At 36.1% G+C, this 16,385-nt stretch overlaps 2 protein-coding genes across 2 annotated transcripts; both read right to left on the bottom strand.

Moving 5' to 3' along the window:
• Window positions 1-10,523: 10,523 nt before the first annotated feature.
• LOC103517822 (homeobox protein abdominal-A homolog) lies at window positions 10,524-13,152 on the bottom strand. Its single transcript, XM_008482870.2, has 2 exons — window positions 13,115-13,152; window positions 10,524-11,664 (listed from the first exon to the last, which is right to left on the bottom strand). The coding sequence occupies exons 1-2, from the start codon at window positions 13,150-13,152 to the stop codon at window positions 11,262-11,264; spliced, it is 441 nt and encodes a 146-aa protein (XP_008481092.1). The 3' UTR covers window positions 10,524-11,261.
• A 375-nt stretch (window positions 13,153-13,527) lies between these two features.
• On the bottom strand, window positions 13,528-15,254 carry LOC103517821 (vicilin-like seed storage protein At2g18540). The gene has a single exon (XM_008482869.3). It carries the CDS (start codon window positions 15,012-15,014, stop codon window positions 13,671-13,673), a length of 1,344 nt encoding a protein of 447 aa, XP_008481091.1. The 5' UTR covers window positions 15,015-15,254; the 3' UTR covers window positions 13,528-13,670.
• Window positions 15,255-16,385: the final 1,131 nt, after the last annotated feature.

Raw genomic sequence — 16,385 nt, 5'->3', positions numbered from 1 at the left:
TTACATTTACCTTTCTTTCTAGTGTTAAAGCCAAAGGTCTTTTACTGATGTTAGGTTGTATGATATTATTCTTAACAACTATTAAGTATTTACGAGACCTTGTGTTAGACCTGCTGGCGGTAAAAGGGACTTTTTCAGTCCGTATTCGGGCAGGGTCAAACAAGGTATATTGCTATACCCACTTGTACGGTTACAGATTACATTTGAAACAGCTCAGGACCAATCAGTCTCTAACACGTGGAGCGCTATAGGTACAATCAGGCTCCTTGTCCCAAGTGTTTACTGAGTCGTAAAAAAAAGTTTTTAATAAGGTCATAAAATAATATTTTATTTGCGCCCATAAAACAAACCCTGGCCACCACTGTTCGATTACCATTCAACACAAAGTACAATCGGATTTCCAATGTCAGTGCCGAAGAGTTGGAGTGGATTTCGGGTGTGTCTAAAAGCTCTTATCATCGCAAAATTCTACCACGGAATAGCTTCTTTAGACCCACCGATGGCGCAGCAAAACAGAAGTGTACAATGATCCAGTGCGTCGAAGAGTGATATGAGTTTCGGGTGGTCTAAAAGCTATTTTTCATCGGAAAATTCCAGGTTAGTATCAAAGGTTTTTCATAGGTAATTCACAAAAAAGGACTATACCTACTGAGTTACAGTTGGTTCAATAGTCAGTGTGTTGAACGTTTGAGTTCAGTCATTGGTGTGTCAAAGTAAAAGAAAAAAAAAAAAAAAAAAAAAAAAAAAACCTAAAAAAAAAAAAAAAAAAAAAAAAATAAAAAATAAAAAAAAAAAAAACAGAAAACTCCATTTAAAGCTGATGGTTAGAAGCCACAGTTGGTCCAACGCTACCGCTCTCAAAAAAGGTTGCCCACCACGCCCACAAGGTAATCTAAGGAGTCGTGAAAATTGAAGCCATCCTGATCCTTTTCCCCCACATCAACCTAGCTCATAATAACGGTGGAGTGCCGTTTTGCCCCGGGGTACTATTTTGCCCTGTGTTCCCCTACCGCTTACTATTTTCAGAATTAACTCTCCCGCACTGGTTCAATCACACTCACAGCACAGTTTTCTATGAATTTTAATTACTTTCTAATTTCTATTTATCCTCTATTGAGAGGTTTTATGATTGGTTTTAATGACCGCTACAGATTTTTATTGACACTTAATAGCCAATAAAATTGAGGGCATAAAAACCATTCTGGTGCTACTCAATATAATTTGAGAATTTGACCACAATAATAGTAGTAGCCTACTGCTGGAGTAAAGGGACTTTTCAGTCCTATGCGAGCAGTATTTAAATAAATAAATAAGCACTATTATTATTATCTTTATCGATCATACCTCTACATTATTACCGACTCACTACTAACTAGGCTGAGTAAAACAGCCAGCAACTCTGTTTCTAAATGGTCACCCGTCCATAATCCAGATACTAACCACACACATTCTACTACCTTCCTGACTTGGGTGATACCACTAACGCCATCTATCATGATGGTGACAAACTAACTGCACTATTACCATTATGCAGAGAAATAAAATCAACCATTAGAGGGGAAGAGAGGAGGCTGGGTCAATAAAAAAATGTTAATGGTGTCGTTAAAGGGCGCGAGTGATGATGCTTTAAAAAGTCAAGTTAAACTTCTAGTTTTCCCATAAGTTAAATTTACGGGTGCTTTTTTTTTTTTTTTTTTTTTTTTTTAAGGAATTGTAACAACGGAGGTCTTATCGTCCCGAAGGCAAAGAGTAAAGGAAGACAGGATAGGAGAAAGCCAACCGTTCCGCGATCGAACCTTATCTTTGTAGGATAAATTTTGTCTCGGACGGAAGTCGAATCTGCGACCTAGCGGGTCCAAAGTCCAAGCTAACTCGGCTAGCCCATTCTATTGTTGTAGCCCTAATATTATTATTAGTGACTAGTTGACTAGTGAGAGTTATTTCACTTCATTCAGTTCTTGGTATTATTTTGAGTTATGTACGTTTTTGCTGAACTTCTTGCTGAGTTATCGTCTTGTGGCACGAATCACTGTTGGCGCCCCGAAGCTGTGATTTATGTCTCGAATGAATTCCTGACAGCAAATATACCTAATATTAGTTTTTTCCCTGCTGAAATAGTGATTTTTTTCAAGCATTAGGGCAAACTTTTTAGACTTCGGTGCCAACTGTGGGTATCCAAACCAGGCTACTTGGGTAGTAGGTACGTACGCCAAAGGTCCTGAGACCAGTTCTCGGCGGAGCTAAAATTTCGTAAGTCGATAAGATAGGTAAGTCGATAGAGACAAGTGACAATGTTAATATTATACCACCATAAAAACCCATTAGAAACGACAATAAATATTGCCAAAAAGGCCCTTTTTGTATGAGACAATTTTTATGGACGCTAGCTTCTGGACCATTGCTAACGCTGTGACCCCCACAAAAATGTAAAGATGATCTATGCTTTACCACTATAAACTGAGAAAAAAACTAGGGTGCCCGAAGTCTAATCGAGTGACTGGGTTCCGGAACTCTATAAATATGGAACTCTATGTGGGGAAGCTCAACACCATAATTTAGCATTCCAACACCCTAAATCAGGGGAAGTAGGTAAACCAATAATAGAGTTCTTCCACCCTAACTTATGGCACCCTATCACCAATTTTTCTCTCAGATAGGTATTCTATTCTATTCTACTCTACCTATTCTATCCTCAATTACCTAAATCCTCTAAAAGCCTAGAACCTAGGTTGAGCCAGGGTAAGGCGAGAGGCGAGGTTTATGGGTAGGACTCTTTTATGGGCATTAAAAACCCGTTTTACGACCGTGTTTCGGTTTTAACGACCGCCATTAATTTTAATTACCTATGGGAAACTAATTATCGGGGCAGAGAGTTGTCTTCAAATAGTGACAGTTTTGTTCTGGTCGCAGAATAACCTTGGATAGCTCCATGCAGCGATTTGCAAAGATTGCATTGTCATTTCTGAACTCTTAGGGCAGCTACTTACGATCAGACTAGAATAGAATAGAATACATATAATTTTATTTATAAAGAGGTGGATGAGAAAAAGAGAGAGGAGTGAGAGATGGAGGAATAAAAGAGTAAAGAGAAAATAAAAACAAGAGAGAGAGAAAAAGACGGAGATAGATTAGGAATAACGAGAGAGTAAGAGAGTGAGAAAGGAGGGAGAGGGAATAAAGTGAGATAAAGCCAGTAAGAAAGAAAGAGAGAGAGAGAGAGAGAGAGAGAGAGAAGAAAAAGAGAGGAGAAAGAAGTGAGATAAAGCGAGAAAGAAAAAAGAGGGAGAGAGATGAAGGATATAGAGTATAAAGAGGTGGATGAGAAAAAGAGAGAGGAGTGAGAGATGGAGGAATAAAAGAGTAAAGAGAAAATAAAAACAAGAGAGAGAGAAAGAGACGGAGATAGAGAGAGAGAGAATGGAGGGAGAGAGAACAAGAGAACAGAGAAAGAAGAAAGGGAGAGAGAGAAAGGAGAAAGAGAGAGATGGTAACATTCTGGGGATTGACTATATTGGGGGAGGGTGTGAGAGAACAGCGGAAGTAAAGAGTGAAATACCGTATCGAGCTTGGTGAGTAACCCTATCCGGTCTCAAGTTTTGTCATTTACGTTTATCTGTCTTCGGTTGTAAAGGTTTCCTTTTAAATGTTAACTATTCATTTCAACTGTTAAGTTAAAACTGTTCCTTCTAAATGCCCTTTACACATTAATTAGATTCATATTAGACACCCAAATTAGATAATGGCTTACCTTATTTTATAGTTGACTAGGGTTCTTAGTTGAGTAATTTTATTGATCATGAAAATACATATAAATTGTACATGGATCAACGTTAAACAATGAGTGAAAAAAAAGACAATAATGAATAATTACCTATACATATTTTAATAATATATTATAAAGTACATGTCTAATGTGGATCCGAACATTCCGAACGCCGTGGATCGCCGAACTGTGAATAATATAAAGTACTGTCTGACAGACTGCGGCATCTCTAATCTGAGTTTGTCAGATGGTCTGAGTGTAAGTGGCTGACCTTATAGTTCGGCGGAAGAGAAGGGGATTATGATTTAGGGTTTGAATCAATCATTGATATTTTGCAAGCATGAGTGTTTTTGTTTCGGAATTTTGGCGTCTCCACTGATTTTTAATTCAAATTTCAAAATTTTATTAATTTAATTAATGAATAAATATCTAAAATGAAAAATTATTTGTAATTAAATAGATTAAAAAGCTTAGGACGTGGTCGTGTATGTGGGTAGATAGGTATTATTAGACATTTTCTCTAATCTCTACAGCTTTTTTCATTAGAAAAAGGTTAATTTATTTTTCATTACAATAACTTTTTTAGACACAAGGTAGATAGAAGATTTAATTCAGGAGAAGGGTGAGGGCCTGATTCAAAATGGCGCTCAACAAAAGGGGAAAAAGACAATATTCATTAGGAGCTTTTAATTCTACCTCCCAACCCAAATTTCATTCTCTCCCATCCCACTTTTAATTCCCTTTCTCACCCCACTTTATGTACACATATGAAGATAAAAGCTGGAGTCACATTTTCATGATTACAATTATCCCTCCTCTAATTTGAAGCCTAATTCCTTTTTTTAGCTTTCCCTAATATCCTCTTCCCCTAAATTCCCTTTTCATTTTCTCCTTATGCGTTTTTTTATCCCCTTTGTTCTTTTCCCCTTATGAGTTTTCCCCTATTGCTCAGACTTGGACCTTAGTCTACTTTTGTTTTAGACCAGGTGGTGGGAGGTGTCCACAAAGACCTGGAACGTTGGGTATATACTTAAATGGGGTAATATGATCCTGAAACTAAGTATCGTAACTGTCATGAACAAAGAAATACCTCTGCCTTAATGGCGTAGTGGTGAAGGAAGAAGCGGGTTCGATTCCCGCCTCGACATGGAATTTTAACCTCATTCATTTGAGAAATTGACCACATGATACTATTCTCATGTGCCGTTCTAAAACATGCAGATACATTACGACAATCAAAGAGACATACAATAAATAAAATAAAAAGGTAGGTAGGTAGAGGAAAACCAAAAATAAATCTTTACCTTGGAATCACGGCTGCGCACTAACCACCTCATAACAGCAAATGAGGAGTGAACCACCAAAAAAACAACGAGCAAATACCTACTAAATCACCAATTAATTTTTAGAAAAAATGTTCGAAAATAACAACTTTACTTATACACAAAACAAAATATTTCTACACATCTATGTGAGTAAAATTCTTTTCTAAAAATAAAAAACACAGAAAAATTTCAAACTTTTGCGTCGTCCGAGAAAAAAAAAATGGCAAAAAAACCGCATGGCTGAGAGCACAGAAAATTTTCTAAACTGAAAAAACATTTGCCGAAAGGGGGACTGAAAAGTTCTCCTTTTTTTAAGAAAAAAGAAAAAATTCTCTGTTAATAAAATTGCTTTAAAAAATCACTATTTTTTTCTTCTCTTCTCCCAAGGAAATTGTCATAAGAAAAAAAAACCTGTGGAAAACTCCTATCTTGTACGTAGATTTTCCCTTGTTTTTTTCCTCTCTTCCTTCTCACTAGTTTATTAGTTAGTTTTCTTTCCACTGCTCTTTTTTTTAGTTTTTCCTCTGGTTGCCATGGAGATAAAGTTTATGCTTATTTAAAAACGCGTCCTTATTTTCTTCAATAATCTTCGCCCCCCCCTCTCCGCCCACCCTTGTTTAATTTTTTATTCGAAGTCGAAGAAGAAGAAAAAGAATTCTGTTTATCTATATAAATATAGATATGGTTTGTTTGTAGACACAGTGTGTGCTTTACTGGTATTCTCAAATCAATAGCAGAATGGGATCCCATTATAAAAGTGGGTGTTATACGGTTGGTTTTTCGTCGATTCCCCCCCCCTTTTTTTTCGTCGTTTGCCATGCTTCAAACCACCAAAATCTGGAGAGTTTTCCTTGAGGGACTTTTTAGTTTCACTAGAAATCCACTATGTACATATTATGTAGATGTAGACCTTAGGAAAATGTGGAGCTTCCAGAGGCCACTTTTTCCTCTGCTCTTTGATATTAATAATTATGATAATACATCGTCCTTAGTTGAGTCATCTTGAAAAAGCCTACGAGTGAGGCGAAACTCGAGTCGGTGTAAATAATAATTCCCAACTAAGAACCCTAGTCAACTATAAAATAAGGTAAGCCATTGCCCTTTACACACTTTACATAAAAAAATGCAATACTTTCTCGTTACTTTAGTAATAGAAAGTAAAAATTGTACAAGAAAATAGCTCGAACCCTTCACTCCCACCGCCCATTGGGCGTCAGGCGCCTCCTTAGTTTGACCTCTTATTGATCGTTAGGAGGAAATATAAAGTGCGCATCTGAGATATAAAAAAGAACAAAAACTTCCCTAGAAATCCAGGGGAGGTGGGATGGCCTTTTTGGGAGAAGGGAAAGGCTGTGAATATTGTTAGGAAGGTTTTTAGAAGCCTACGAGGCCGAAAGAGGAGTGATCTGGGCTTGAACTCCGGAGGTTCCGAGTTCATTTCCCGGCACATTTACAGAATGCAGTACCAAGCTCAAAAAGGGGAAAAACTGACTTTCTAGCGACTTGGCGACCCCTAAAATGGTTAAGTCGCAAAAGATCTAACCCGGTCGCAGGGACATAGGGCTTGAATATAGCCGGTGGCCCTACTTATACCGATACCAATACCCCTAAAATAGTTAAGTCACAAAAGATCTACCCAGGCTGCAGTGACTATGTCACTATGGCTTAAATAAAGGCCCTACTTATACTATACTAGTAAAATGGTACATATGTATTATGTCTGGTGAAATAAATAACAAATGCACACGTTTTTAAGCCACAACGTTTAATCGACAGCTCTCAGTCAGGTCAGTTTAATCGACAGCTCTCAGGCAGCTCAATCGACAGCTCTCAGTCAGGTCAGTTTAATCGACAGCTCTCAGTCAGCTCAGTATATAAAGTACATAGTTCTAGCTCAGGTAGCTCAGGGACGCAACTCGGATGATAAATTTCAGAAATGGGACGCAAATCGGACGGATGCAACTCGGATTTCACAGTCGGGACGCAAGTCAGATCCCCTCGTCCTACTTTCTTTGTTATCCCCTTAATCCTTCTTTTTCAGGTGCTTGTGTGTGACATTAGATCAAAGGCCTTTAAAAAACTCTTTTCTGTTCAAACAAAATTAGTAGCACCCAAAATTTTAAATTAATTAAAAATAAGATGAATTTAGTTTTAGTCATTGAAAATTACGTACGTAGCAGTTGATCAAATTTTCAAACAGGTATCTAAATTCTATTTCTCATCTAAGACATTTTAGAAAAAAAAGGCATTATAATTACGTAGATTACTTTTATTTTTATTGTAACTATTTTACGTAAGTAATACTCGTAAGTTAATAGGTATCTATATTTTACTGGGGGTGTGGCTATAGCAAAATAAACTGAAGGTAGGTACCTAAATTAAAGTTAAATAAAAAAGAAAAGGCATCGGTATAATAATTTTGAATATTGATAAATAATTATCTTGGGACTTGGGATTCTTTTTCATTTAATGAAATAAAAGTGTTTATTTCAAAACCAATTTGAAGATTTTATTGAGGTTCATCAAAATTGAGGAAACTTGAATTTGGAAGAAGAAGGGAAAGAAGACTAAAAGAAGATAAAAATAATATTTAACCAAAAAATAATAAAACACAACGACAAACTTAAAAAATGGACAAAACATTTTAACTTTTCTTTAAAGATTATTTCTTTACTTTTACAGGTTTTAATTGTTGATTTTTATACTTCACAAAAAGACTATTTTTGTACATACCTAAATGCTTTCTGCTGCTTTGATAAAATAATTTTGAGGACTGAACTAAATCCAAACATAAATTTCCATCTTTTTTTATCTGCTCGACTTATCATAACTTGTCTAATTACAAGTGCGGCTGCACACTGGACGTTTCAAAAAAGGAAATTGCCGCGCCTCACCCTGTACCTACCAATTGGTAAAACAAAGAATTGGAAATAATATTTTATAAGTAGTAGGAATTACCTATTTGAAATTCAATAAGGTAGCTGCTATACCTCGTCTAAAATTATTAATTTCATAATATTATAGAAAATGCCGAAAAATATGTTTTACTTACGGTTTAGGCATTAATATGTTATTTGCTTTATTTTTATTATTTTATTCTTATCAGAAATTTGGAAAAAATCATGACACAAAAGTTACTAATAGTGGGGATAAAATTAAGTCTAGGTACTCGAAATACTCCATAGCAATTACTAGATTATTAGGTACTAAATTTTAAAATATTAATAATATAATTATTACGAATTACGTATATTATGTTATCATACAAATTACAAGACAAAAAATCATAATCAAAAGTAAATCAAAGATAATTACAAAAGTTGAAGATCATGTCATAGTCGTCTTAAGAACGCCAGGAAAAAGCAATTTACATTACAGGTCTGTGTGGTTTTTTGAGAAGATTTGAAGTCCCTACATAATATGTATTTAAAAATAATTTGAATTTTGAATTGATAGTTTTATGTATTGAAGAAAAATACCTACTATATTATTATGGCACTAAGGTTTAAACCTTGTTTTATTACAATTATTATAATAATTTTCAAGAAGGTGTACCTAAGGGTAAGAACCTTTTATTTGAAAATAAGTTCTGTCATCAATATACATGATAGGTGGGTTAGATTTGCAGACAAAAGTAACACAATTGCCCAAAGTTCCATTATAAATACATGCATACCTATACATATGTAGGAAAGTTAATTCATAAAATTGTTTACAGGTAGGTTTTTTAAAATTATTATTATTATTTTCATTTTATTTTAAGTATTAACCTTGTCATTGTATAACAAAATTATCTGTCTGTTGTAGAAAAATAATCTAAAAAACTTTCCGGAGAAAAATTACGTCATATAATTTCAGGATATAAAATGTTACCATGTTACCTACTTAAAACACTGTAGAAAGTTATCCCTAATGCTTTTCTTAACGAAAGAAATTACACAAAAGTTGTTATAATTTATGGTATTGAGAGAACAAACAAAATAATGGATAATACGAAAACAACGAAATAAAAAACAAAATTTCAATCACACGAACAAATGGGACGAAAAACTAAAATAAAAATGGGAGTCTATTTACAATAAACAAAAGAAACATAATTTCTATTTTACAAAACAAAAAATACAGAGCTTTTTGCAAAAAGGTTTCGAAAGGAGTTGCCTAAAATACAATTTTTCTCTAGGACGATCTACAAGGGGTTTTACCCTGATTTCAACGTCAAATTTTCACGGCCTTTGTACGGTGCACCTTATGCCAAAGCATTTCCAAATGAACAAATTATGAAACCTCTCACGTTTCTGAACACATTTAGGTTATCCCCATTCCTCTACTCTCATTAGAGCGAAAGTTATGTTGGTTTTTAACAAGATGGGTCCGTCCCTCCGGGAATTTTTTTGCCCGTAGTTTATTCGATCGTAGGTAGTTGAAGAAAATCACTACCTATGTGCCTATCTAATTTGTTTAATATTCACTTTATTATTATCATTGATTTGATTTTTGATTTTACTTACATGTAATGATTTAAAATCAAGACTAGAGCCCGTCTTCCTTTATACCTTAAGTCACCCATCCATTTATTGACCTTGCTCGGCGGAGCTTAACCTAGGTGACGCTAAAACCCGTCTTAAATGAATCATCTAAAACTTTCTCACTTTGAGTTCATAGGTCGTCGCGACAAATTTCAAGATCAGAGCTCATTTGTGTGAGAAAATGTAAAAAAAATCCCCCAAAACCAAGGTTTTTTGGCTCTATGGTTTCCTGGTAAAAAGACCTTTAATTTGATATATATATAGGTCGACCAGGTTTGGATAAGTTCTTCTATGTGGACAGACCGATAGACAGACAGACGACACCGAAGCGAATATAATAGCCCGTCCCTTATACCTTTTTTTATTACTATCGTAATAATAAAGGAAGGACGGGCTACAAACGGTCTACTCCACAAATGGATAAAATGGACCCTTTATGACTGAAATCCCAGTAGACTGAGACCCTCTGCACTATGGCCTATGACACCGACAAAATATATTCAATCCCGTGATTGGAAAATTGAAACCTAATAACTCGAATAATACTACTGAGACCAACAACTCAAATTGAGAACATGAAAGCACTGAGAAGGTGTTCAAGATAAATTTGGACAAATAACAATATCTGAGCTCAGACTTCAGTTTACATAAATGTCAAATATGGGATGTCAAAAACACAAGATTCTTGCAGCCTATTTCCTCGGTTTATCACAGCTAAATGGCCACCCAAATCACCGGTAGTACTATACACCATACGATTTTAGAGAAAAACCGCCTCAATGTATTGGGTATCTGTATCTACCTACTATCCCCATGTTAAGCAAAAAAAAATAATAAAAAAAAAAAAAAAAAAAAAAAAAAAAACCGTATGTACATTGGATGAGAATTGCATAGAAAATCATAGTTTTTTATGATAATATTATTATATAAAATAATTACGTATATGAGAGTTTTTAAACATGTTTTGTTTTTTTACTGTATGTATGGAAAATGTAGGAAAAAGAGCTACAACATAACATACCATCTTACAAAGTAGAGACAGCTTCTTCTAAATGAGTTCCATACCAAGGGAATGCCTTCTAATGACCAATACAACTATCTCCACTTCTACTGGTTGCCTTTACTACTTCAAAAAACATTCAAGGTTGGACCTTCAAAATACACTAGGACAACTCGCACAGGGATCTTAAATCGAAATAGTTACAAAAAGATGAGATTTCCTCTCGAAAACTGGCTATTATAAGAATAGAGCACTATCACAAGGATATCTACATTTTATCTACTGAAGTAGGTACAGACGAATTTACAAAATGCAAAGGAAAGATACTTGTCTCCCCGGGCTTTTATAATGTTGCGTTTCACCTCGTTTGTGGTACCCTATTCTAACAGTCAGTTTTCGAGAGAAACTCACCTTTTACAAGGATATTAGGTAGGTGCAACCCGTGTACCAATGGTACACTGTACCATTCAAAGGCAGTTTGCCTCTGAATTCGACCAAACTAGATCTTGGCCTCCAATTCAAATCAAATTAGGATGGACTTTTGACTAAAACATATCTATGGGGGGCAGCACTTTCAACCAAAACACTTTAGGACTGAACTTTCTGATAGAAATAGACTTAAGAAGTTTGTCTACCGCCAACGCATCTTAGGACTGGACTTTGGTGACGACGGCCTTGAGAAGGTCGGAATTCTTATCCAGACCGCCCATCATGGACTGGTGATGCGAATGGTGATCCATCTTGGCATGCTTCTCCTGCTTCAGCCGGTCCTGCTCTTCCCTCTCCCGTCGCGCTTGTTCGTTGATCTCCTTCACCGCGCGCAGCTCCTTTTTCAGCTTCATCCGTCGGTTCTGGAACCAGATCTTGATCTGTCGCTCCGTGAGGCAGAGGGCGTGCGCGATCTCTATCCTCCGCCGTCGCGTCAGATAGTGGTTGAAGTGGAACTCCTTCTCGAGCTCGAGCGTTTGAAAGCGGGTGTAGGTTTGACGACCCCTCCGTCGGGGACATCCGTTGGGACCTGTAAACAGGAAGAGAAAGGGAGATATTAGTCTGGTGGCCTCGAAAGTTGATAGGAAGGTTTATGACGAGGACCCCTGCAGATCTCTTTGTGATAATAAAAGGGCAATTACAAAATACCTGACTGTTTTAACTGGCATAACATCTTGGCAAAATGTACATTTAACACAATAACCAATTGATGAGTGAATCGTATTTCCAAAGGAAAACACATTTCCTAGTGCTTTTCCTTCTATTCAATTAAAGAATTACAAGTCATTACGGATAAGGTGGACAATGTACAAATCATAGATAAGAAACACCAATCACAGATAAGAAAATAAACGTAAATGAGGGTTATTATAACCTTAAGATTGCTCGGTTATTTACAATTATTGCAAAATGGTTTCTTACATCTTAAAATGGTTTCTGCTAGAAAAGGTATTCCTATCTGATGAAGGTACTGAGAAAAATAATGGCCCTAATGGCTCTTAGAAGTCATAAAACGATAATAGCTAATACTAATCGACGTAATTGGCGTCGTATTTTTTTCTTCCTTCAAATAAGTAATAAAAAAATTCATTAATTACATGGTAATAACTAATAACTGCGGGCGGCGTGGGTAGTTGTATCTCGTTGTTTGAGATTCCTGGAAATGGGCCTCTGGGAGAACTGAGGAATTTTTATCAAAGTTCCCCTGCCCCTGTAAACTTTCTAGAAAACACCTTCGTGAAGTTTTTGACATGCTTAATTCAGAACTTTGCAATTTTGAGGTCCGCTTTTAAATAGAGATCTACCCGTTTTCCAAAATAGACAATATCAATTATTTTGTTGAAACACCTTTGCAAATACAACAGTAATATCTGATGTGCGTACATTGTTTTGATGACCGCTCTTTCAATGTACTTTAAATAAAGAGCTCAACTCTTATACCCTAAAAACTCTGAGAAGGCTCACAATTTGCCAAACTCGCCTTATTGGTGAGCCCAAAGAATTTTCAACATCCCAGTAAACTATTCACTTGAGAGCCGCCATATTGATATAATACCACCAGATTTAAAAGAATCGTTATTTTATTGTCGGAGCCGGCAATTTTCTCAATGTTTCTGTTGACCTTTTATTACTTTGTTGCTGTTAATATTACTTTGTTGCTATTATTATTACTTTGTTATTATTACTCATTATTGCTTCGGTACCCGAGCTCTCTTGTGCGTTGTTTATAGAGATAAAAAAATGGTTACAGCTTTTACGACTTGGTTTCGAATTGGTTCTCTGAAATCTCGCTTTTCCCATTGGTTGATTGTGATGGTGGCGTTTAGTATACTATTACTACTATTATTATAAGTATTACTATTATTATTGCTCTGTTCATGGTGCGGAGATTGTGTTTGCACTATAATAATTCTAACAAAGGCTGGGGATTCGTGTTGAAAAAGCTCAAAATAAACCAAATCAAAACGAGGTCGATCAAAATCTCCTAAAGCAAAGGGGAGCGCAAAATGACCTGGTGTTATTGCTGTCGCTCACAATCACAATAGTCATGTTAACCGACTGCGTAATCAGCTCGCATTCCACATACCAGACAGAAAACATAACCTATAAATTTACACGTTATTAACATGGAAAACATTTACCATGCATGGAAAGTCCTAGTTGCGAAAATAATTTATTGAAACCATTATATTAGCAAGAATAGCAATGGAAGTTACGTTAGTAGAAAACATGTTTGTACAATTATTGTAATTCTGTAAATAAAAAATGCGTCCGCATTATACTCTACAACAAGGAAATGAGAGTTGCTTTCCTAGGAACCTAATTAAAAATAATTATTGCCTACCTCTATGATTTTCTTGATAAGACTGGTGGAAAACATGGTCGGATTCTGAGAGTCTGGAAGAAACTTGCATGTATTTTCCCTCTATTAATTATTTTATACACTTTTTCTCAAACTACAATTAAATTATTACCTATAACTACAGTGTACGATATAAAAGCGTTCTTGCTTTTAAATATGTAGAACTGTTTTAATTTTTAAGGTAACTTCTGTGTTTATGTTTATTTCATTTGCCTATCAGTGCTTTATATCTTTTGATAGACTCCTGCTTGATCGCAGGCCAATCAGCCATGTCGATTTTCAACGAGAAATCACTTCCCGGGAACTTCTGCGCCACCTTGCGGTCATCCAGGTTACTCTCATTGATCAGCCAGTTCTGGTAGGACAGCTTCCTCCTCAACTTTCTTGGATCGTAAGTGCTCAGTAGTTCCAAATACTTCTGCTTGGTAAGCACTTTGTCCCGGTTTTTGTAACCAACAATTGAAATGCTACTCTTACTGGCACCAGTTGGTTTCTTTTCCGTCCGATTTTTGGGAGCGTCTTTGGCAGGTAATGATTCTCCTCGTATAGCAAGTTTACCGGAGATGGGATCTACACAGAGCTTATTGGTGTCCACCAATTGCATTTGGGAGGCCCTCCTGTCACATGGCCATACCTCAATGATGTCATCCTCAATCATAGTAGTCGAACAGGCATCTTCCATTAGTTCTTTACGACGGCGTGAAACATCTTCTTCTCTGTTTTTGAGTCTCTGTAGCTCTTCAATCTCCCTTTGTCGTAACTCTTCTATTTTCTTATTTATTTCTTCAAATCTCTGTTTCTCTGCTTCCCTTTCTCTTATACTTCTCTTTAGCTCTTCTTCAATCATTTTCTTTTTCCTTTCGTGTTTCTCTATTTGTGACAGTTCATTCAGTTCTTGTTTGAGTAGCTCCTCTCGTTGCTTTTTCAGCTCTCGTAGTTTGTTTCTTTCGATTTCATTTTTCAATCGCTCCTCATCGAGCAATCTCTTATTCCTTTCTTCAACTTCTTTCCGCTCTAATGCAAGCAGTCTGTCCTGTTCTTCAATTCTTCTTTTGATAAGGTCGTTCAGCTTTTTACGTTCTCTTTGTAATTGTTTTTGTTTTTCCAAGTCCTCCTCGATCATTTTTTGATACATTATCTCGATGTTTCTCTTCTCTTCTTCTAGGTCAGGTTTCTTTGACCTTGTGGACTCTTTGTCTGACAATGCTTCTGCATCTTTTCTCTTCAGCTCTTCCAGTAGTCTCGCTCGGTCTCGTATCTCGTTGTCTATTTTCTCCTTTATGTTCTTTGTGCTTTCCTTTTTCTCGCGATTATAGTCGTTTATGTATCGGTCGATTTCTTCTTTTATGATCCTATCTTCGTTCTCATTTTTTCTCTTTTCACGTTCTCTCCCTCTTTGAATATCACTCAGAGAAGATGGGTTCCTCATCCAGACGCCGGGGTTATAATCTGGATGTTCTTCCAGATATTTCTGGTCAACTTCATCTTCTTTCTTTTCAGGAAGACGAGGATTATTCCGGTCAAACTTTGGTTGTTTTCTATTATCCATACCACAGTTTCAGATCAGCCTTTATCTTCACTTTCTCTAACTTGTGTTTCTTTATTCGTACTTTTGTTATTTTTGTTCTGTATGTGACCTGTGTGTGTTTGTATATGAGTGTAAATTATTGTGTTATTGTATCGTTGAAATAGTGTAGGTGTAACTAGATTTTCTGTGTTCGGTATTAAATTAATGAGTCTACAAAGCATGGGCTGATTTCGCGTTCATTTTCGCCAACTTTGGCCATTTACATTTGTGAGATCTTCTGCTCGCAATCGAAATTGGACCATAGGAATGCAAAAATCTATCAGTTTGAAACAAAAAACACTGCCAGATTCATCGCTAATCCAAGATCAATATTTCCAATATCTCGTTCATTATTTCCCTCTTGTTTCTTTCATTCTTGCATCAAATTCGAAACATTCCTCAGGAACTTACTTTTCCAATTCGGTCTACGTTCTCCACAATCTCTCTCCCATTTTCTTTCCACTTTGCAATAAAGCAGGAAAGTTTATTTATACTTTCAGGAAGCATAAAAAACGACCGAGAAAACTTTAATCATAAACTGTATAAGGTGATAAGATGCATTTACGCCCTAAGTCCCACTGAACGAGAAAGCGCTACATGTTGCATAATTTGAAAAATAATAAGGGGGTGTTTGTAATAATTCCTATCAGTACACAGTCTATTTTAGTTTTGCATTTTCATGTGCGAAAACCATTAGTTGACGAACTTATGCTAAATAAAGAAATACGAAGCGTGGTGATCGCGTAACACAAAACAAATAGGGTCATTTATCAAGGAAAAACATGCACTTGTTAAGGCATTGTGTTGCAAATGTAGCCCAGGCAAGCTTGCATGAAATGGAGTGCAAATTACCCCGTTGAGCCAAACAAAATGGAAATAAATAGCGTTTCTCCTGAGCTGTTCGCACAGTGGGAGGTATTTCCCGAGGACTTAATAACTTTGTCTCAGGAAGATTGTTCCAAGTTCCTGTTAATATTGATGAAGGTCTGCAGAACCTTTCACAAAATTCATGTGGTGTAACTACGAAACAACGAGTAGATATTATCATTAAAACCTTGTCAAAATAATATTTTTAAAAGACTAAAGAACCATTTACAGCAAACTGTTCCCTTGTAACAAACCATCGCGGTACAACATACAAAGTCAGAGAATGAGGATAGAAAACCATGCATTCAGAAGGGAAGAACAACAGCTATCATAAAACAACACATGTGGGAGAGAATAGGTGATATAGAAGAACGAGGTAAAACGGATAAAGAACGAGGGAAGCGAATAGAGAACGAGGGAAAGCGGATCAAAGAGAAGGGAGAATCCAGAAAGGAAAACGTTAATGGCGGACACAAAGATATAAAA

This window comes from Diaphorina citri, unplaced genomic scaffold (genome assembly GCF_000475195.1).
Source record: "Diaphorina citri unplaced genomic scaffold, Diaci psyllid genome assembly version 1.1 scaffold1978, whole genome shotgun sequence".
Lineage (NCBI taxonomy): Eukaryota > Metazoa > Arthropoda > Insecta > Hemiptera > Psyllidae > Diaphorina > Diaphorina citri.
The sequence above is the reverse complement of the archived record's forward strand: the minus strand, read 5'-3'. Positions and strand labels throughout refer to the sequence as shown.

Coding starts and splice junctions, on each gene's coding strand:
- LOC103517822 (XM_008482870.2), bottom strand. CDS start 13,152: ATGACTATTGTGATTGTGAGCGACAGCAATAACACCAG. Junction 11,665..13,114: donor AGCGACAGCAATAACACCAG/GTCATTTTGCGC, acceptor CGAGGCCACCAG/ACTAATATCTCCCTTTCTCT.
- LOC103517821 (XM_008482869.3), bottom strand. CDS start 15,014: ATGGATAATAGAAAACAACCAAAGTTTGACCGGAATAATCCTCGTCTT.